Source organism: Gigantopelta aegis, chromosome 9 (genome assembly GCF_016097555.1).
Source record: "Gigantopelta aegis isolate Gae_Host chromosome 9, Gae_host_genome, whole genome shotgun sequence".
Lineage (NCBI taxonomy): Eukaryota > Metazoa > Mollusca > Gastropoda > Neomphalida > Peltospiridae > Gigantopelta > Gigantopelta aegis.
In genome coordinates, this window is record NC_054707.1 from 48,349,170 (window position 1) to 48,373,765 (window position 24,596).

A 24,596-nucleotide genomic window follows, 5' to 3' on the forward strand; every position below is an offset into this window, starting at 1 on the left:
TCTTTGATTGATGTTTGGTTGCTAACTGGGTGGAAAGGATTAGATTATGGCACGGTGTGGGAATTATGGTACTGGAAAACGAAAGTGACAAATGGACTTGGTGGAAACCGTCATGAAAGTGAATAGGGAAACGTTAATCATGACACGTGAAAAGTGAACTTCTATGGAAACCCAGCCTAATACAGATTGTGTCATGTCTTACATTTTAATTAAGGTTATCATGTTCCATAAACTTAAACTAAACAGTTTAATTGTCGATGATTGATATGAAAAGTTAAGTATTGCGATAGTATCGCATCGCGACCCAGGTATCGGCATACGTATCGCATCGCGACCCAGGTATCGGGATACGTATCGCATCGCGACCCAGGTATCGGAATACGTATCGTATCGCGACCTCCCGTATCGTTACAGCTCTAATGTCCACTGATCAAAGGTAATAAACACGCGTGACGTTTGAGTCACATTTCACAAATTAACCATGACGTACTAATTTGTAGACCAGCTGTTTGCTGGTACGAAAATACCTTTGTCTTCAGTTACATAATCACTTATTAGCTAGAAAGTTTATTGTTCGTCTGCTGATTGGAAAATACATCAATTTTAACTAGACAATATTTTACCACATTATTTATTTGTTTATTTGTTTGTCGCTTTGTGACAGGTAATTTGTGTGGTCTCATTTTTGGTGTAAAAATTTATTGAAAACGACCATTGGGTCTGACTTTACTGGTCGTAATCCGTAGTAGTGGGGTGGTCTTAATACCGGAGTATTTTTACTTTAAAATAATATGGAACTATTCCGGTCTTTAAAATATTGGTCTTTATAGAGGGGCGGTTTTAGAAATGGGGTGGTCGTTAGGCGAGGTTTAACTGTACATGGATTTGAGGACTTCCACTTGTTAGGGTGTTCGGGAACATTTTCCCAGGGAAAAGTGTGAAATTCAGGTGTTAAAATATACCATTCCCTGCCTTTTGATACCAATAACAGGGAAAAGTTGGAGACTGTGGTCTCCGCGGCCCCCGTGTTTTCAGGTCTTAACCAGTGTTCCACAACTGATATATCGAAGGCTGTGGTATGTGCTGGCCTGTTGGGGGGGGGGGGGGGAGTGGGTATAAAAGAGCCCTTGCTGCTTATGGAAAAATGTTGCGGATTTTCTCTGAAGTTTTTCCTACCATCTCTATCACAACTACTTTTAGAATCAGTCTTGTATATATAAAAATATATATGGTATTGAATGGGAGAGGGATTTAGCTGTCAGGTCTGTGGAAAAGCACTGCTAATAGAAAAATGTAGCGGGTTTCTTCTCTAAAACTACGTTAGAATTATCAAATATTTGATATCTAGTAATCGATGATTAAGAAATGGATGTGCTCTAGTGGGGTCGTTAAACAAAACAAACTTTTAACTTTAAAGGCCCTATGTCAAAGTCGAAACTACAATATTTGGTTATTGTCTCAATAGCCGATATGTATTTTTGTGCTGGGGTGTCGTTAAACAAACATTCATTCATTCATGCATTCATTTGTAATAAATAACTAAACATTAAACGTTCCCGCACATAATCGTTCCATAATTAACTCTAGCATGATAATTAATTAAAAAGCCTAGTCTACTAGTAAATGGAATTATTTGGTTGTGATTGTTTATAGGCATATAGTTGAAGGTATAAACTATGTTTCAAAGATTAATAATTCAAAATTAATATTTTTTGGCGGGAACCGGCATTATTGCAACTTTGACATAGTACCTTTAAAACCAGGGTCTTACCCTGATCAAAATTCGGGGGGGGGGGAGAGGGGGGAGGGGGGGAGGGCACTACTTTTAATAAACAAATGAAACACTATACAAATTAAACCCTGAGATGTGTATGCTATTTTCAGGAGTAAAAAAATTAAATAGTGAGAGTCTTAGGGGGCAACTTAGTGGGGTACGGCCCTGAAAAACTGATTAATCGTTCGCGAAGTGTTGGGAGTATCCAACTTGTTCTCTTCATCGATCATTCATGATACCTCGCATTCAAAACCAACAGGTATAATACTACTATGCGTTAATTTACTGGCTAGTAATACACCAAGACCATATACAATTCTAATAATGTGTAATAGAAGAAGTGACACACTTGACGATTACGAATCTGTCATTAGCGTATTTTAAAGTTTGTTTTGTTTAACGACACTACTAGAGCACATCGATTTCTTAATAATCGGTAACTGGATGTCAAATATATGATAATTCTAACATGTAGTCTTAAACAGTAAACCTGCTACATTTTTCTATTAGTAGTAGGCTAAGGGATATTTTATATGTACTTTTCCACAGACAGGACAGCACATACCACGGCCTTTGATATATCAGTCGTGGTTTTGACAAGAAAATAAGCCAGTCAGAGAACGGATCCACCGAGGGGGTTCGATCCTACGACCAAAGCCTCTTACTGGTCTTAGGAGAGCGATCTACCGCCTCAGCTAGATCCCTCCCCCATTCAATACCATATATCTGTACAAGATCGATTCCAAAAGAAATTGCGATTGAATCGTGACGAAAGTGAGCCACGACTACCTGCCAGGTGCTGTGTCTACAGAGAGCTGATCTTATCCACTATATAGGGTTCCAACTCCATCCGTAGGACGTCGGTGGGTCCACTGGGCTATTTCTCGTTCCAACCAGTGCCTCACGACTGGAATATCAAAGGCATTGGTATGTGCTATGATGTCTGTGGGATGGTGCATATAAAAGATCCCTTGCTACAGTAGGAAACATGTAGCGGGTTTCCTCTGATGACTACGTGTCAAAATGACCGGCCTCGGTGGCGTCGTGGCAGGCCATCGGTCTACAGGCTGGTAGGTACTGGGTTCGGATCCCAGTCGAGGCATGGGATTTTTAATCCAGATACCGACTCCAAACCCTGAGTGAGTGCTCCGCAAGGCTCAATGGGTAGGTGTAAACCATTTGCACCGACCAGTGATCCATAACTGGTTCAACAAAGGCCATGGTTTGTGCTATCCTGCCTGTGGGAAGCGCAAATAAAAGATCCCTTGCTGCCAATCGGAAGAGTAGCCCATGTAGTGGCGACAGCGGGTTTCCTCTCAAAATCTGTGTGGTCCTGAACCATATGTCTGACGCCATATAACCGTAAATAAAATGTGTTGAGTGCGTCGTTAAATAAAACACTTCTTTCTTTACGTGTCAAAATTACCAAATGTCTGACATCCAATAGCCGATGATTAATTAATCAATGTGCTCCAATGGTGTCATTAAAGAAAACAAACTTCTCCTTCTTCCATCTGTAAGACTGCCACTTTTATAGGGCGAATCAGTTCGGGTTTCAAAACCCTTTCTACACCATCCGTAAACAAAACGATGTCTGAATGCATATATGGATGTGCATGGAATAATGTTTCAAGCAAAAAACAAACTTAAGTATTTTACAGAAATATTGCTCGAATTATTTTGAGGGCGAAAATCATTAATTTAATGCTTTCATTAATTTGATTTACTTTAATTTATCAGTATATTTAATAGTGTGCTCTGCATTGTTGTTGTTGCTGCTGCTGCTGCTGCTGCTGCTGCTTGCTGCTTTGTTGCTGTTTTCTCAGAAATAGTAAGAATATTTCAAACACAGCAGTTATTACTGTTATATAGTAACTGAAGTTCTGTTAAGGGAATTCTTTTAAACACCCATTGCCACAGGAGCTCGCCGTTTTCCTCCTCAGTTGGTGGTTCTTTCTATCACTGTGATTCTAAAATGTAAACATGCCATCAAAACGATATGCTTGAACAGACTAAACACAAGGCGTCGAAATCTGCTTAGTTCGTTTATTTCAAGAACATATCATAAAGCAGTATTGTGCTGATAAAGCTATGTATACAAATGTACTATGTAAACTAATATTTTTAAAAATACAGTAAAAACAAACATATATATGTATATGTATGTATATGTAGATAGATATATATATATATTAAAAAATAACATATAAACTAAATTGCTTTTGTATACAGCTTGGTCGGGGGCGTAGAAGCACCTGCATAAAATGTTTTTATTAAAAACGAGTCCAAAAGTAGAGTATCGTAAAAATAACCGTGAGTGTTATCTTCCTATAAATATGTATGTATGCCTACAAAATGTATATTTTTTGGCAAAAAAATAAAATGTGTGTTTATTATATTTTACAATTAAATAGCAAAATCTAATTTTGATCTAGAGCTGTGGTAGTAATTAAAGACGAGCAACTATAGGTTACCTTTCAGTTGTAGTTGAAACTATTGACTTTTCAGTATTAAAGTATCAGGGCAAACCAGTGGCGGATCCAGAAAATCCATTTATGGGGGCCTCAATGACATGAGGCGGAATGCCAAGGGAACTTTGGGGAGGTTTGGAGAGGAATAGTAAAAAATATATATATACATATATAATAAAATTATAACTCACAAAATGTAGGGGGGCCGGGGCCCCTGCCCCTCTCCCTTGATCCGCCTCTGCAAACAAATAAATGACTACTTGCTGCTGGTGGCATATAGTGTTTCAATTAATACAGAATACTATCTGCAGCTCTAGTCGTTATAACTTCCCAGATTTGTTTTAAACAGTCGAGATTCGCTCCTACGCCTGGTATGATTATTTAAGCATCCCCGCAATACATAATATTAACCACGTTATTAGTCTGAGTATAAAGCTTTAAAACTGAATATCATATAGTATCTGATTATACATTCTAATAACGTAGTTCATATAATTATAAATTTTGAAGTTCATATTTGAGCATGTATGAAGCATTTTGCCGTTTTGTGGTTCCTGCCCTCTTCGCCATTTCGGGAAGGGACGTAGCTCAGTCGTACAGCGCTCGCCTAGTGCGCGATCGATCTAGGATCGATTCTCGTCGGTGTGCCCACTGGGCTATTTCTCGTCCCAGCCAGTGCTCCATAACAATATGAATTTAATATTTTTTTAAGAACTAGTTTTATCCTGGATGTTACATCACAAATATTATTTTTATTCACCTAATATGTTTATGGAATTCTTGTTTATTATTACTTTTTCTTATTCCAATTAGTCGCGACATTATAATTTTACAGTGGAATGAAATGTCGAAGAAGGAAGAAAGGAAATGTTTTATTTAACGACGCACTCAACACATTTTATTTACGGTTATATTAAGGACCACACACACATATATATAGAGAGAGAGGAAACCCGCTGTCTCCACTTCATGGGCTACTCTTTTCGATTAGCAGCAAGGGATCTTTTATATGCACCATCCCACAGACAGGGTAGTCCATACCATGGCCTTTGATATGCCAGTCGTGGTGCACTGGCTGGAACGAGAAATATCCCATTGGGCCCACCGACGGGGATCGATCCCAGACCGACCGCGCATCGAGCACATGGGCGGATCCAAGGGGGGGGGGGGGGACCAGGGGGACGCGTCCCCCCAAAAAATGGTTCAAGTGCCCTCAAAATGTCCAAGTGCCCTTTTTGTTTGTAGAATTTTTTTTTTTTTAAGTAAACAATAATTATATTGTAGATAAATGAAATCAAGATTTTCGTGTACATGCGCAAGCTTGCAGATATGTGTCTGTGTTATTGAGTCTCAATGGGGCCCCATTGAGGTTCTAACGCGAGTGACGCCAATTTACTTCATTATTGCTAGTATATTATGACGTAGAACTGTAGGAATTCATATTAATTGTAAATATCAAAACTTGTAGTAAGGTGCCCTTTTGACGAGTCAATGTGCCCTTCTTTTTTGGTCCCCCCGTAAAAATATTTCCTGGATCCGCCCATGGAGCAAGCGCTTTACAAGTGGGCTACACCCCGCCCGCAGCTCTAGAAGAGAAGTAAATGCGGTCTCAAATACCATGTGCTCTTTATTTGTTTCTACCAGCAATACACGTCGACAAGCCAGTATTAATCAACTGCTGTTCAACGGCAAGCTTTCTTTGTTATCCTTTTTCTTTTCAAACATCTCGGTCATGTCATACTAAAATGTAGACGTTTTAATTATGTTACTAAAATAATAAGACCTTGCCCATGAGGTAAATAGCATGAGCATTGTTGTAAGAGAATAAAATGTCAAATGTTTCTGGTCCGCCAACTGCTATATTACTGGAATGCGTTGCTAAAACATATCACAGTAAATTGTATGAAACAAAAGACCTGTTTATTTTATGCACTTCAACTATGAAGATACTGCATTGTCGCCTCAGATGAAAATGATATTAACTACAGCTGGCTCACCCAGTGACTGCCGTCTTCCGAAGCAGGGTGTGTACACATTGTGTTTTAATTACTAGTGGTTGCTACATGTTAATTACGTGTTGACATGGCAGTTCACTTCATCACTCGGTGGCACTTCACTGGAAGAACATATTCGGTAACTTACAACACACTCTCTCTCGATTCATCGAAAAACAATCCTACAAAAACAATTTTTTTGAATAAATCAACAACGTGCATATCATTTCATATATTAACAATGTCACTGGATATATATCAGTGGCGTAGGGAGGTGCCAAAAAGTGGGGGACACACTTATATTTACACACTTTTACACTATAAAGCAAATACAAAGCAAAATATCTGAAAAGTGGGGGGCACATGTCCAGTCGTAGCAATGTGAGTTTATTCATTTCTCGATGAACGTAAAACTAACGTCGTCAGGGAACGTCATATCTGATGACGTCACTTTGTATTGTTACTTCTTATTGAGCGTTATTGTTTAAAATAATTGAGGTTTGTCTGTTATTTCCTTTACGTCCATCCGAGTATGAAAAAAAAATCTTCCGCAAAAGTTTGCGGATGATTTTGTTTGTTTGGGTTTTTTTTGTTTTTTTTGTTTGTTCATACGAGAGACACACAAACACACACACAAACAGATAAACACAGACACACATACACACACACACAAACCTGATATCATTACTGTTTTGACAGTGATTCATGAATGCCATCATCGCTGCCTCTCGTTATCTCTCTCTCTCTCTCTCTCTCTCTCTCTCTCTCTCTCTCTCTCTCTCTCTCTCTCTCTCTCTCTCTCTCTCTCTCTCTCTCTCTCTCTCTCTCTCTCTCTCTCTCTCTCTCTGTGTGTGTGTGTGTGTGTGTGTGTGTGAGAGAGTGAGTGAGAGTATGTCTGTCTTTGTGTGTGTGTCTCTGTGTGTGTGTGGTGGGGGTACGTTTTGATCGCCTCACCTGCGATACACGCCGTCATAAAACAAGCAATGTTGCCGGCAATCATGGCTCTCACAATTATCCTCGACATTTCTGGTTTCCTTTTCGGAGCAAGAGCAGACAACCCTCCTAGTAAAACTCCAATAGATCCGACATTGGCAAATCCGCACAATGCGTATGTAGCGATCACCTCGGAGCGCATCTTCAACAGAAATCGGTCAAAACAATGTTAAATTATATATTACAGCAGATGTTGTTAGTCAAATACATTTAGAAGATGCGTCTTTTAAAATTTATGTAACGAGGAAAATCGTATAAAAATATCTTTGCAACATTACATAAAAACACCCTGCTGCTGCGCCGATATGAAGTGTTGTTTGGTAATCTATTAACGAATAGTTAGTATTGGCAACTCGAGTATATTATTAAAGGGACACACCCTAGTTACGGCTAGTTGTTAACCATTACGGCGTTGTTTTTCGCTATTAAACCCATTTTTTCACAAATAAAATTGCACTTTACTTACCGTTTATTATTTAGAATATACATTTCCATTCACCTGAAGTGTTTTTTGGTAATCCTGGTAATCCTGGTTTTTGTAATACCACAAAATGCATTTTTCTTATTTCTTGAAAACGAACGCATGTTTGAGAAAAAACCGTTGAGCAGACAAGGTCTAATCTATTTTTAGACGGGATATTTCCATTTCAATGTCACAGATGTTGGTATACCACGTGACCGTTATCATTTTGGTTCGGTTTGTTTTCTCGTGCACGGTTCGCGCAATCAACATCCGATTTGTTGTTGTTCATTTGTGAGATTTTTCTTCACAGTTCGTGAACATTTTCAGTAACAATAAAGTTCAAACAAGTAAGTGTCTCAATAAAAAACGTTACAAACCCTTAAAACCAATAATTTTGCTAAGTCTTACGATATCTGGAGAGGAGATACAACCAGGACAGAACAGTTGGAACATGTCCAGGAGAGGTGAAAAGAACGCACCCCAAGTCTGTGCGCACTCTGTGAAATTTGTCGTGACGTAGGCATTGTTGTGCTTCGAGCGACATCTACCGGTGACATCAGAATACTAACTTTCAAAATTATTTCAAGCAATTGGGACATGGGGATTCCCATGGTATTTATCGATATAAAACCTGCTTTTTCACTCCATTTGATAAAAACGTGATCTAAGTGTGTTACAGGTTTGTAGATTAACCAAATTATAATTTATTTTCGCTGGATGGAACTAGGGTGTGCGGCTTTAAGGCAATGCTTTTACATATTATTGAAAGATAAAATTATGCAAAAACATTTTCTGTAACTTCCATTACACTTTTGGCCTTGACATCAATCTGATGTAAGTACAACATCAGTTCACTTCAGAATAACTCTCACAAACAAAACTGTACATATACCTAAATCGACACAGTTCAAATGCGGCCAAGCAACTTTTAAGTTTAAGCCAATCCCAACTCACAGATAAAAATCCTCCAGTCAGCGTTTCGTTTGTTTGCACAAGGATGGCGTCCAGACCGTCCCACCTCCAATCATCAGTGCTGTTGTAAATCTGTGAGTAGTTTAACCACTGCCTTTTATTTTCAAGCAACACCTTCAGGCGTTTGTAAGCGATGAATTCATTGGTGAACGTTTTCACCCCTACAAGCCTAGCGACCCGCCGACAGTCCTGTGGATGGGTGCCCATAGCAAGAGCCACAGGGTAGAGCACGTAGGAACATATCAGCTGCAACCGAAACAAATATACTATATTATTGTAATATAAGAAAACAAACTATAGATGGGCTGAGGATGACTATTTAGTGCTACCTAGGTCACCTGACTACAGCAAAGGATAATACTTTAAACTCACTGTCAAGAGTTTGCAGTCAGTGAAAGATAGCGGCGTAGCTGGAGCGCCCCCCCCCCCCCCCAATCAAACCTTCTTTTTTAAAACTGTACTATAAAAATTGTTTTATAAAATCATCTCCATACATACATAGTGTAGGTTGCCCCAAAATCCTGGCCTGTTTGCGGTTGTAGCAGTCATTTTTCATTTTACCTCGTAATAAATATTCTTTTAAAATAGTAAGTATGAAATTATTGAGAGGCAAAATCTGATTTCGGCTACCACAAGCATTAATTTGTATCCTAACCGTATGCGAGCGACGCGAGTGATTATTTTAGAAATCATTGATTTCAATCGCCGTATCCTAACCGCACGCGTGCGACGCGACATATAAATCTGTCGCGTCGCTCGCGGCTGGTTAGGATACAGATTTAGGATACAGCTTACGACGCGACGAATAAATATGTCGCGTCGCACGTGTTCAATTAGGATATGGAAATTCAAATCGATGATTTCTAAAATAATCGCTCGAATCGCTCGCGTCACTCGCGTCCGGTTAAGATACAGCTTTAAGACGACAACAAACACCTTGTTTATACAGATGCTGATATTCTTAGCAAACAACTATCTTTAATATATCATTTTAGTAATCAAAAGGTATCCGTATGTTCTAAACCTGTTACCATGGCAGCAAACTCAGCATAGTCCCATTAAAGAACACCTGCATTGGATACACAGATTCCTAGTACTGGCGAATATTATTATGCAGTTTGTCTACACTAATATATATAACAGTGCATGTCTGGCACATGTCTTTTTATCACACTCTACACTTATATAACAGTGCACGTCTTGCACATGTCTTTTTATCATTTCTCAACACTTACATAACAGTGCACGTCTATCACATGTCTTTTTATCATTTCTCAACACTTACATAACAGTGCACGTCTTGCACATGTCTTTTTATCATTTCTCAACACTTACATAACAGTGCACGTCTAGCACATGTCTTTTTATCATTTCTCAACACTTACATAACAGTGCACGTCTTGCACATGTCTTTTTATCCACCTCTACACTTATATAACAGTGCACGTCTTGCACATGTCTTTTTATCATTTCTCAACACTTACATAACAGTGCACGTCTAGCACATGTCTTTTTATCATTTCTCAACACTTACATAACAGTGCACGTCTTGCACATGTCTTTTTATCATTTCTCAACATTTACATAACAGTGCACGTCTGGCACATGTCCTTTTATCATTTCTCAACACTTACATAACAGTGCACGTCTTGCACATGTCTTTTTATCACACTCTACACTTATATAACAGTGCACGTCTTGCACATGTCTTTTTATCATTTCTCAACACTTACATAACAGTGCACGTCTTGCACATGTCTTTTTATCATTTCTCAACACTTACATAACAGTGCACGTCTAGCACATGTCTTTTTATCATTTCTCAACACTTACATAACAGTGCACGTCTTGCACATGTCTTTTTATCATTTCTCAACACTTACATAACAGTGCACGTCTTGCACATGTCTTTTTATCATTTCTCAACACTTACATAACAGTGCACGTCTTGCACATGTCTTTTTATCATTTCTCAACACTTACATAACAGTGCACGTCTTTCACATGTCTTTTTATCATTTCTCAACACTTATATAACAGTGCACGTCTTGCAGAGCCTATACTATACCAGTCGGTGATCACTAGTATAGAAAGGTGGTGAACATTCCCAGCCCTAAACCCAGCCCAGCGTTTCTCAACGTCGTCGTTTTCAGATGTTGTAGTAGTGGCGAATCAAGTCTGGGTTCTCAATGTGTGCACAACCACCCAATCGCTGCAGGTGACCCTAAATATTCGTGTATGCAACGGATTTACAACAATTTACCGAAGGACAAAAAAACCAGAAGGAATATTTTATTTATTGACGCACAACACATTTTAATTACGGTTATAATTATGGTTTCGGAAATAAGGTTAAGGACCACGCAGATAATGAGGTAGGAAACCTGCTGCCATGGACATAAGGTTAAGGACCACGCAGAAAATGAGGGAGGAAACCTGCTGCCATCGGACATAAGGTTAAGGACCACGCAGAAAATGAGGGAGGAAACCTGCTGCCATCGGATATACGGTTAAGGACCACGTAGACAATGAGGGAGGAAACCTGCTGCCATCGGACATAAGGTTAAGGACCACGCAGATAATGAGGGAGGAAACCTGCTGCCATCGGACATACGGTTAAGGGCCACGCAGATAATGAGAGGAAACTTGCTGCCATCGGACATAAGGTTAAGGACCACGCAGATAATGAGGGAAGAAACTTGCTGCCATCGGATATAAAGTTAAGGATCATGCAGATAATGAGAGAGGAAACCTGCTGCCAGTGGACATGAGGTTAAGGACCACGCAAGTAATCAAAGGAAACCCGCTGCCGTCACACAATAGGCTACTGTTTTCGATTAGCAGCAGAGAGACAGTGTGTGTGTGTGTGTGTACATTGTGAAATATGTGGATATATGACGTATCTCCCAACGCCTATGTAATAAATATAGTTAACTCACCTCGAATGTAAGCTTCTCCACACCAACTTGTTCGCCAAACCAGGTCAATGTGGCGTCCACAAAGGCCAGTAGAGACAAAAAAGCGATCACATTTACGATAATGTTAGCGATTAGTTTTATCGAGGTTGTCGCCCCTTTCGATATTGCGTCAATCATGTTTCTTTCTTCGCTGAAACAGAAACGTCAATAGTGAGGTTTAATTTGAAATTTTCGCAATGGATTATCAATTTGATTCGGAATTAACAGTGTTGGAAAACGCTACGACAAGTGTTACGACAAAATGTATACAACGAATTTAATACATCTGTTATAATAAATTTAACACATCCGTCATAACACATTTAACACATCTATTATTACGAATTTAGCACATTTGTTGTGACAAATTTAACACATTTGTTGAACGAAATTTAATACTTCTGTTATAACAAATTTAACACATCGGTTATAACAACTTAACACATGTTATTACTAATTTATCACATCTGTTATAACAAATTTAACACATCTGTTATAATGAATTTAACACATGCTATAATGAATTTAATACGTCTCAAGATTTAGCAGACGTTGTAACAAGATATAATACAAAATATAGTAAAATGTAATGCACACTTACAATGAGGTTGAACACATGTCATAACATACTTGATATAACAAGATTTCTTTCATCCTCGGGTATGTGGGTCAGAGTTATCCCATGAAAGAAAACTATTTAAGAAATTTCTATCCCAGATGAGATATCAAGACTTAGTGATTGTGCTTAATATGACGTCGTTGGTAATATGACGTCATATTAATGCGAAATGGTGATGTGAGGCCATCAGATAACAATTTTAAATCGATATTTTGTTAAAACCTTCATTATAAAAGCTATATTGTTAATTTGTCGTGTTAAATTGTATTTAGCACGTGAAACAAACACGGCAAATACGATAATGCAGTTTATGATAAAATGGTCAAAATCATTTTAAAAAGTTACTTTTTTTCAGTCATCTTTGACTTCATGTAAAATAATAATAGTTTATTTACTGAATGGATGAGAGAAAAAGACTCCATCATATGAGGCCATGTAGAATAGAAAAAGTACACCCTCGATGGTGAAAATGTCGACCTTGGGATTCGGCAATCCTCGTCCCAGATCGAAATTTCCACTACTTCGGGTGTATTTTTTCTATCTCACATGTCAGTATATGATGGAATCTTACATTCTTACACATCATTTAGTGAGATCATCATTCATTATTTTTGCTAACACATACTCGTTAACACATATACGTACCATAACATTTTAAAGACATACGGTTGGCTGCTCCTAGGTGATGAACAGGTCACCAATGCCATACATCCAATGGAAGAAGCACGGTCGAAATCGATCACTCTGTGACGTGCAAGTTACCTAAAATTGACTTGTCTGTGACGTACAAGTTAACCTAAAATTGACTTGTCTGTGACGTACAAGTTAACCTGAAATTGGCTTGTCTGTGACGCACAAGTTAACTATAAGCGCTAAGGCCGTGTATAGGTTTCAGTTAAAACCTTTTTTTTTGTGGGTTGTTGTTGTTTTTTGTTTGTTTGTTTGTCTGTTGGTTGGTTGGTTGTTGTTGTTTTTTTTTTTGGTTTTTTTTTTTTTGGGGGGGGGTCTTTTTTTCTTTTCTTTCTTTTTTCTTTTTTTTTTGGGGGGGTGGGGGGTATATAAGAAATCGAATACTACATTCGCGTTCATTACATACAATTTATCTTATAACTCGTTGTTTAAAAACATTTCCAACTCGCTTTCGCTCATTAAATACGTTTTAAAACAATTCATTATAAGATAAATGGTATATAACGGTCACTCCTGTATTATTCTCTATATAATACACGTGTTATAACGTTCGATTTTTAATATACGTGTCAAAACGATCTTCTTCGTTTTTGATGTCAGGGCACTATGTTGCGATGGAAAAGGGGGCGATTTTAGCAATAGCCCTAGAAAAATACGAAAAAGTGTTCGTTTTAGGTCAAAGGTTTCCTTTTTGTCTACCTAGATATGATCTCCCATTACTGTTACCTGTCTATTTTCGTATAACCACCCCTCTTATATTATACTGGGCACGGCCTTGGATGTATTACTGGCGTGTGAAGATACCCTGTATGTTTCACCATCTTCTCACAGACTAATCTCAGATCAAACCTTACTGCCGCCTTGCAGGTTTTTATGTATAGCTCTAACCACACTAAGCAAAACACCACTGCCAAAAACTGACCTGTCTTCCATTTTCCCGTAGTCGTCAGCTGATATCATGGGTTCCTCCGTTTCTGGACACATTAACTTTGACATGGCAAGAGCTGCTGGGGCCGACATCACTGAAGCCGATAATAGGTGGTTAGCGGGAATCTGAAATGTAGCGTTACAATATGTGTTATCGTTGAAAGCCAAGCGTGTGCAAACGTACATGTGTGTTGGGGTGTAGGGGCGGTGTTCCAGTGAACGTGTTATGTTGATGTTTTTGGTGTGTTTGCTTTGTGTGAAAAAACGTTTTGGTAGTTTTTGATACAAAATCTTAGAGAAAACCCGCAGCAAAAAACAATTTATATTAATTTCTCTAGACAAGACAGGATAGCACATACAGCACATGGTATACTATACTCATGGGGTTGGGAATGAAGTATATCGTTGTCAACAGAAATTTGTGGGAATCCATTCATCATGAAATGAACATCGATGGAATTACAGGTAAATTGAATTGGCATTATCACTTCTTTTTGAAATGTGACCTGATGTTATTTACTGTAACGATCTAAAGAATAATCTGTCTTCCACCACATCAGTTAGCCGTTTCGATTAGCAATAGCGCTGTTTTATATACACCTTACAACAACGTGTGAAATCTCGTATTCAAAGGCCAGAGCTGTGTGCTAAATTTAAAATATGTGATCACTCCTATCTATGCGATACAATATAAATCGCAAGACGTTTTCGCAAATAGCACGCATTGCTAACGCCGCGATGTTAGTATGACCCTAGCCTTAGTATATAAAAGTTAGTTTGTTTTGTTTAATGACACCACTATCTCGAGAACATTTAGTAAAGATATCTTTTATATGCACCATTCCACAGACACCATAGCACATAACACGGCATTTGATATAACAGTCGTGGTTCGCTGGCTGGAACGAGAAATAGTTCAATGGGTCCACCGATGGGGATCGATCCTAGACCAACCGCGCATCAGGCAAGCGTTTTACCAATGGGATAGGTTTCCACACACGCGCGCACACACACATACATATATACACATGCACACACGCACACGCACACACCATCAAAACTGACGTAGCGTACCCCAAAGCCAATGAAGGCCCCCAGCACGCTCCCAGCGATGGTGGCGAACCCCCCGGTCATCACGGCGTGTAGCTCGGAGATCGTCATTTTATTCAGGAACGGTCGGATCATCAAGGGTGCTTCCGTCTGAAATATCCAGGGCAAACATAAGACATCAAAGATACAAACTAGTAGTTCTCTAAAACCACTCAACAATACTTGTGGTTTAAACTTACACATTTGTACACAGCATAGTCATGTTTGTATGGCCAGTGTGTTATTGGTTGCCCAAATGTGTACAGATGCTTATGAGAATGTCATAAGCTGAAAACAGGACACAGGCGACATGCAGGCATCAACCAACATACGTGCGTCAAGCAACGTGTGCGTCAAGCAACATGCATTAAGTAACATGCGTGCGTCAAGCAACATTCGTGCGTCAAGGAACATGCGAGCGTTAAGTGACACAAGGGCGTCAAGTAACTGGAAAGAGATATAGTTCCTAAAGGTTACACACCACCATTAATTACTCCATACAGTTCAATAGAATTTCTATGTCAGAATATATTCTGTAAACAATACAACACTGTCGAGAGGGTCATGTGACTACTAATTTTAGGGAGTGCTCTCAACTGGCATGTACCGTGTAAAAAAAGCAACATACGATTAGGTCGACCACGAAATTTTTCAATTAGTGGCCCCTATGCCCGACCACCGCCTCGTGTTGCTGTTATACAAGTGGCACCATACCACTTACACAGTTGTTATCAGTTAGTACTACATATAACAAGTTACTTCAAACCAATGGATTATTTAAATACTACAGAGGTCAACCTACGTGTAATCATCAAAGAAAGATTTCAAAAAGCACATCAGAATTTTGTAGTATTTTGTTTTTTATGAAGAACAGTTTCCTAAACCGGACTACATTAAGCTGCTACAACAAGTAACGACACGATGGATGGTGGTGTGTTGCCTTAAGTTGATTAGCTTATAGCCAGCAGATTGGTTTTTCTTACCAGCCAAAACTAAATATCAGTTAAAGTTTAACGATACCACTAGAGCACATTGATTAATATGGTAATTCTGACATAGTCATCAGAGGAAACCTGCTACATTTTTCCTAATGCAGCAAGGGATCTTTTATATGCACTTTCCCCACAGACAGGAAAGCACATACCACAGACTTTGGCCGGTTGTGGCGCACTGGTTGGAACGAGAAAAAAATCAGTTGAATTGATCCATTGCGGTGGTTCGATCTTGCGACGCCAGCACCTCAAGCGAGCATTAAACCGGCTGAGTTAAACTTCCACCCAAAGCCACATTTGAGAGAAATACGGTGAGTTATTTAAAAAAAAAACAACAGTATAAGGATCTCCTCAGGAGTGGCAGTCCTCCTATAGACGAGACACTAGATAGAGAATCATAGAATCAACCACTATTTTGACAAATGTCCATTTAACTCTGCATTGTACCAAGATAGGGTCATGATCACGGATTACAGTTTTGTCGTTCAGACTATAAGAGGAACGGTTAAAATGGTAAACGCTAACTCTTAATGTGCACCATAGTGATGCGCTAGTCATTGTTCTTCAACAAAAGAAAGAAAGAAAGAAATGTTTTATTTAACGACGCACTCAACACATTTTATTTACGGTTATATGGCGTCAGACATATGGTTAAGGACCACATAGATTTTGAGAGGAAACCCGCTGTCGCCACTACATGGGCTACTCTTTCCGATTAGCAGCAAGGGATCTTTTATTTGCGCTTCCCACAGGCAGGATAGCACAAACTATGGCCTTTGTTGAACCAGTTATGGATCACTGGTCAGTGCAAGTGGTTTATACCTACCCATTGAGCCTTGCGGTGCACTCACTCAGGGTTTGGAGTCGGTATCTGGATTAAAAATCCCATGCCTCGACTGGGATCCGAACCCAGTACCTACCAGCCTGTAGACCGATAGCCTACCACGACGCCACCGAGGCCGGTCTTCAACAAAAGATGCGCTGGGTTTAGAAAGACGTTTAAGAACTGAGGGTATCCGCTATATACAGGTTCAGCTGTAGAGTAAAATGTTCACTACGTCACAATAAGAGACGCGGTCTAAAAGACCTCACCATTCCTATAAATATGTTTCCGGCTGCGTTTAAGGACTCGGCCGGCGTCGTTCCGAGACAGAATCCGAGAAATCTTCCGATCACGCCGACGATCGCCTGCATGACGCCGAGATAGTACAGGACGGAGATAACCGCACTGAAGAAAGTCACCACTGGCATCAGCTGAAAGGAAAATATCACCAACCATTCATTACAATCATCTATAATTTAATATGAGTCACGAACCATTCATATACAGTCATATATAATTGAATGTGAGTCGTCAACCATTCATTAGTCATCTATAATTTAATATGAGTCACCAACCATTAATTACAGTCATCGATAATTTAATGTGAGTCGTCAACCGTTCATTACAGTCATCAATAATTTAATATGAGTCATCAACCATTCAACACAGTCATCTGTAATTTAAAATGAGTCACCAGCCATTCATTACAGTCATCTATAATTTAATATGAGTCATCAACCATTCACTACAGTCATCGATAATTTAATTTGAGTCACCAACCATTCATTACGGTCATCGATAATTTAATATGAGTCACCAACCATTCATTACAGTCATCTATAATTCAATATGAGTCACCAACCATTCATTACGGTCATCGATAATTTAATATGAGTCACCAACCATTCATTACAGTCATCTATAATTTAATATGAGTCATCAACCATTCATTACAGTCATCTATAATTTAATATGAGTCATCAACCATTCATTAAACATCTATTATTTTCATTTCATTTCAAGTTATTTTCCTGTTTATATCCAATTCAAGTTCAAGGTTCAAGCACGCTGTCCTGGGCACATACCTCAGCTATCTGGGCTTTCTATCCAGGACAGAGGGTTAACTGCTAGTTGTTGGTGGTTAGTGAGATTGAAGAGGATGTAGTGGCCTTATACCTACACACTGAGTCGTTAAAACTCACTCTGGGTTACAGTTGGAACCGGGCTACAAACCAAGTCCCTACCAACTTTATGTCCGATGGCTTAACGGTTAACCACGACACCACCGAGGCCGGTATCTATAATTTAATATGAGTCATCAACCATTCATCACAGTCAGACGGACGGACGGACGGACAGACATACAGATAGACAGACAGACCAACGGACGGACAGACAGACAGACGGAGACAAAAACTTATATTTCCCACCGGTTGGATCGGAAGAGGATGAATAAACACATTTCTACTTCGATACATATAGAATTACTAATATAATGTGAAAATGTAAATAATAATTATAATAAAATAAAAGTTCACTATTTCTCCATAATCATTGCCTAAGCCCAGACCAAGCATCACAGATGCATGTGTTAGCTGTCCAAAGCTGCATTTTTGCTTGATTATCCTACCACTTTAACCCGTTTAAAAAAATAATGTAACTTTGATTTTCATGCCAATGATACTTTGGGGATTTGGGTGACATGTAAAGCTCCTTTTTTGTTGACGTTAGCTCTCTGGGTGTGGCCCCCGACTAACCAGTGGTCCAGCACTGGTATTCAAATGATATGGTATGTGCTGACTGGTCTATGAAAAAATACATATAATAGAAATCCAAACAGTACACTGATGAGATTCGAACCCAAAGCACAAAATAAATGAATGAATTAATGTTTAACAACACCCTAGTACGTAAAATACATCGGCTACTGGGTGTCAAACTATGGTAAATGCAAACACAAAACAAATCTCCCAATCATTGTTACTTTATTAATGCAAACATTGTTTACTAATGGTCTAATTATTAAACAACGTTTTCATTAATAAAGTAACGATGATTGTGAGATGAGATTGTAGCTTTAAGTAATTTTTAAACATTTCTTTTTTAAAAAGTTTGCTTTGTTTAACGACACTACTAGAGTACATTGATCTATTAATCATCGGTTATTGGATGTGAAACATTTGGTAATTATTGACTCGTAATCATTGAGGAAACCCGCTGCATTTTTTCATTAGTAGCAAGGGATGTTTTATATGCACTTTCCCACAGACAGGACAGCACATACCACGGCCTTTGATATACCAGTTGTTGTGCACTGGTTGCATCCAGGAAAACTTTTTTTTAAATAAAGTTTGTTAACCCCAGAAAACAAATATAGTAACCATTCGGTGTCCTGGCGTCCGCGACATCGGGAAAGAATCGTAGGGTTCCGTCCAAAAATCTTTGCCATGGTCACATTTGATACGGTGTGTTTACGGGAACCCTACGGGCTGACACATTTTTTCGGGCCATCAAATCTTAAGGACACCTTAAGGTCACCGTACGATGCCCGTACGTTATCTCGATATCGTAGGGGCATCGTGTGGCCTCCTTGCGAAATCTTCAGATACCGCAAGGTCACCTCAAAGCCGCAAGGTGCCCCTACGATATGTCTGCGGTGGGTTTCTGATTTTAAAAATTATAATTCCGCATTAAAAGTTTCTGATTTTAAAAATTATAATTCTGCATTAAAAGTTTCCGATGCCCCAAAATCGGCCAAAAACTCAACGATGTCCATAGGATGTCACCGATGCCCGTAGGATATTCGTAGCATATCGTCAAAAACACACATTGTCTTACCCACTTAGATGCATTTGTGACTGAGGCATAAATCATATTGTTGGAAAATGTCTTACCGCGAAGGCAAAAAAGTGCATAAAGTAGGTTTTTTCACCAAACACGAACTCTGCGCCACTCGTAGCATAACTGAGGAACTCTGTAACTCGGTCGCCGGTCCAACTGAACGCATCATAGCCCCACTTTGTTTTCAGAATGATAAGAGCGAAGAAAAACTGTAAAGCAAGTCCCCAGTACACAGGATGCCACTTCACCTGATAACGAAAGAAATCAATAAAATTAGATTATATATTATAATTATCATCATCGCCATCATTATTATTATCCTCATTTAGTGCTGCAACGATAAACCGGTATACCGGTATATCACGATGTTTCATCAGCTCGATACGAACCGCGGTACAGTTTTGTGTATCGCGATATTTACACGTTATTGTTTTCTTGTATCTTATTTGACAAACAAACAGAAAGTGTGCAAATAACCATGCACAGCACTCGTCTGTTTACGCGGCGACTTTAAACTTAGCGATGACACGAACTGGCAGCAGGCGAAAAAGTACATGCCTTTTAGCCTGGGAGATCATATCGAAGTCGATATAATTTAGGAAGGAAAAGTAAAGTAAAGTTTGTTTTATTTAACGACGCCACTAGAACACATTGATTTTTTTATCTTATCATCGGCTATTGGACGTCAAACATATGGTCACTGTTTTTAGAGGAAACCCGCTGTCGCCACATAGGCTACTCTTTTACGACAGGCAGCAAGGAATCTTTTATTTGCGCTTCCCACAGGCAGGATAGCACAAACCATGGCCTTTGTTGAACCAGTTATGGATCACTGGTCGGTGCAAGTGGTTTACACCCATTGAGCCTTGCGAAGCACTCACTCAGGGTGTGGTGTCGGTATCTGGATTAAAAATCCCATGCCTCGACTAGGATCCGAACCCAGTACTTACCAGCCTGTAGACCGATGGCCTTTTTTTATCTTTTTATTTGTGAAACTCAATATTGCACATATACATAAAATTTACAAATAAAAATAATAAAAAGATTCACACATATCCACGCACATACTCTCGCATAGAGCCACTCACACATTTATCACGAACTCACACACATTCACACAAACACACGCAAACATTAAAAGAAAATTGAGGGATATTGATCTTATAAGATAATATGACATTTTAAAGAAAAATACTAAATATAAATATCAGTTTTCAAGTGGGTATTTAAAAACTAATTCATCATTATTGAGATCAAGAAAAATATTATTTTTAATATATTTATTAATAAATGCAGAAAATATATTTTTAAAGCGATATTGATTTAAAAGTAGTAAGAAGTACTGATGCAGATAATGCTTAAAAAACTTAACAATATTAATATTTACACCCCTTGATTCCGCTATTAAACGTCTCTTGAAAACTGATATTCTATATATTGAGAGCAAAGCATTGATGAATTCATTTGAGCAATTTTGTATTTTGAAGTAACACCCAAAAAGCAATAATTTTGTTTAACAATTCTAAAGAAAAACCATTATCCTTAAACATATAAATACATATTTCATGAAAAATAGAAATTAAATCATAAAGTTCATCACAATACAACAATAAATGACACATATCTTCTTCTTGTTTAAAACAAACAGGACATTGGCTAGATGCTACTTTACCGTATTTAAATAATTTGGAATATGTGAATATAATGTTATGTGCTGTCTTAAAATCTAAGTCAACAAATTCCGAAGTCTTATCACAATAATGTATAATTTTCGAAACTGGCTTCCAATCGTGGCCTAACCACGACGCCACCGAAGCCGGTGATATATAGGAAGGAAGGAAATGTTTTATTTAACGACGCACTCAACACATTGTATTTACGGTTATATGGCGTCGGACATGGTTAAGGACCACACAGATGTTGAAAGAGGAAACCCGCTGTCGCCACTTCATGGGCTACACTTTTCGATTAGCCGCAAGGAGGCTTTTATATGCACCATCCAAAAGACAGGGTAGTACATACCACGGCCTTTGTTACACCAGTTGTGGAGCACTGGCTGGAACGAGAAATAGATCAATGGGTCCACCGACGGGGATCGATCCTAGACTGACCGCGTATCAAGCGAACGCTTTACCACTGGGCTACGTCCCGCCCCTCGATATAGGTGACCGTCTAGTATGTGGAATATTTGTCATTGTAATGTTGGTTTGGGGGTTTTTTCACGATTTTTGTCTGGACTAACGTGGGAGAAACCTACTGGTAATTAAAGGTAGGTCCTAGTAAAGTACAAAAATGTTCCCTGGTGTTATCTCAAGCTGTCAAACGTCCCAACGGCGTTATCTGTTATTAACTTTCTGGACACAGTACTGAATACTCGTACGTTATATATATATATATATATATATATATATATATATATATATATATATATATATATATATATATATATATATATATGGTAATTAAAATTCATACATTTTATTCCTTTCATTTATTATTTATTTCATTATGTTAAATTTAGACAATTAGATTTGTTTCGCTTCTGCCTTCATTAAACAAATCCATAAATATCAGATATATATCGCAATACATACTGCAATACTGTTTGTCGTATCGCAATATATCGCAATACGGTTTTGATCGTATCGTTGCACCCCTATCCTCATAATTATCATCATTATCATCATCATCATCATCATCAACATCACTCACCGTTATCATCATCACCATCATCATCATCATCATCATCATTATCACCAACACCACCACCACCACCACAAAAATCATCATCAACATCATCATCATCACCACTATCATCACCAAAAATTATGACATGTAAACTTCGATAAGGCCCATTTTACATTTTGAGAAACATTATGTTGCAAATACCGTGTTTTGGTGTATTACATAGAGAATGCTACATGAGTGACCGTTAGATAACGTTTATCTTACAACGAATTGTTTGTAAACAACGAGCATTCTAAATCTTCAAAAAAAAAAGTTTTAAAATAAATATAAACGTTTTTTCACACTAAACCCTATGTACAGCCCTTGCGCTAAACGTTAACTTGTGCGTCACAGACAAGTCAATTTCAGGTTAACTGGTGCATCACAGACAAGTCAATTTCAGGTTAACTTGTACGTCACATTTAGTTGTCGATTTCTATCGTGCTTTTCGACCGGGTGGTATGGCATCGGTGACTTGGTCGCCACCTAGGTGCTGCTTGTCGTATGTCTGTAAAATGTTATCGCACGTTAAACTCCGCCCCAAACCACATTTGAGAGAAATACGGTAACGCTAACAAGTATGTGTTATAAAAAACAAACAAAAAAGAATAATGTTCTCAATAACGAATGTGTAAGAATCTGGTTTTCTTACACATCCGTTGGTGAGAACATCATTCGTTATTTTTTATACATACTTGTTTTCATATGTACGTGTGTTAATAGTTTCAACAGATACGACTGGCTGCTCCTAGGTGATGACCAGGTTACCAATGTCATACAGTCCAATGAAAAAACAGCACGGTCGAAATCGTTTATACTGTGACGTATAGTTAAATTTGCTTAAAACCTGGTTTTTGAGAATATGTAAGAACCATTTATCTTACAACTCGTTGTTTAAATACGTATCCAACTCGCTTTCGCTCGTTAGATACATTGCAAGACAACTCGTTGTAATATAAATGGCATCTAACGACCACTCATGTATTATTCTCTATGTATCATCGCTAGTTTTCTAAAGGGGAAAAAAGAGGTCTTTCTTTTTCAGGGTGAAGTACTTTTAATGCAAACTGGCTACTGCAACATATTATCATAAAAAAACATGTTATGCTGATGATTTATTTTCATGGTTATCTCTAATTAAACTTAGAGTTCGCAGTCTTGAAATCTCGTTCCAACTACCTACACTATTTTCTGTCCTTTATACTTTTCCATAGTCTGAATATATTGGTCGGTAAATGTGATTTTAACTTCCACACTGACCCTATAGGTATACTACTACTGGTTCTGGGTTGGAGCCGGTGCAATAATACACTCTCGTCCACCCCCGGATAGCATGGCCACAGTGAATCTACCGAGGCCTGTCGTAGGTATGGTTTATTAGCACAACTATTTTTATGGCTTAACCTAGCTATTAATTATTAGTAGAACTAACTGCAGGACGTATCATAGTTATGATTTATTAGTAGAACTAACTGTAGGACTTACTCCAGCTGTGATGTATCAGTAGAACTAACTGTAGGACTTACTCCAGCTGTGATGTATCAGTAGAACTAACTGTAGGACTTACTCCAGCTGTGATGTATCAGTAGAACTAACTGTGGGAGTTGCTCTAGTTATGGTTTGTCATGGTAATTTACTGTAGAACGTATCCTATCTATGATTTGTTAGTAGAATAAAATGTAGGGTTTACCATAGCTATGACTTATTAGTAGAACTAACTGTATGACATACTCTAGCTGTGGTTTATTAGTAGAACCAATTGTAGGATTTACCTTAGTTATGGCGTAGTAGTAGAACTAACTGTAGGATTCATCCTAGCTACGGTGTAGTAGTAGAACTAACTATAGAACTTGCCCTACCTATTGTGTAGTAGTGGGACTAACTATATGACTTACCCTAGCTATTATTTGTCAGTGTGACTAATTGTAGGATTTACCCTAGCTACGGTGTATTAGTAGAACTGACTGTAGGACTTACAATTGCATGGTGTATTGGTAGAACTGTAGGACTCACCCTATCTATGTTGTATAAGCAGAACTAACTGTAGGACTCACCCTGGCTATGGTGTAGTAATATAACTAACTGTAGGACTCACTCTGGCTATGTTGAATTAGTAGAACTAACTGTAGAACTTACCCTAGCTATGATGTTGTATTAGTAGAACTGTAGAATTTACCCTAGCTATGGTGTATTAGTAGAACCAACTGTAGGAGTTACCCTAGCTATGCTGTATTAGTAGAACTAACTGTAGAACTTACCTTAAC

At 38.4% G+C, this 24,596-nt stretch overlaps 1 protein-coding gene across 1 annotated transcript in view; it reads right to left on the bottom strand.

Annotated features, from left to right (window-relative positions):
* Window positions 1-5,854: 5,854 nt before the first annotated feature.
* LOC121380632 (solute carrier family 28 member 3-like) overlaps window positions 5,855-24,596 on the bottom strand; it is a 50,209-nt gene continuing 31,467 nt past the window's right edge. Inside the window, exons 5-12 of the mRNA XM_041509539.1 lie at window positions 19,659-19,853; window positions 17,034-17,195; window positions 14,935-15,060; window positions 13,856-13,986; window positions 11,607-11,775; window positions 8,650-8,913; window positions 7,194-7,374; window positions 5,855-6,421 (exon numbers count right to left, since the gene is read on the bottom strand). Coding sequence (XP_041365473.1) covers window positions 6,384-6,421; window positions 7,194-7,374; window positions 8,650-8,913; window positions 11,607-11,775; window positions 13,856-13,986; window positions 14,935-15,060; window positions 17,034-17,195; window positions 19,659-19,853 — 1,266 coding nt within the window. The 3' untranslated portion in view covers window positions 5,855-6,383. The remainder of the gene's footprint in view (window positions 6,422-7,193; window positions 7,375-8,649; window positions 8,914-11,606; window positions 11,776-13,855; window positions 13,987-14,934; window positions 15,061-17,033; window positions 17,196-19,658; window positions 19,854-24,596) is intronic.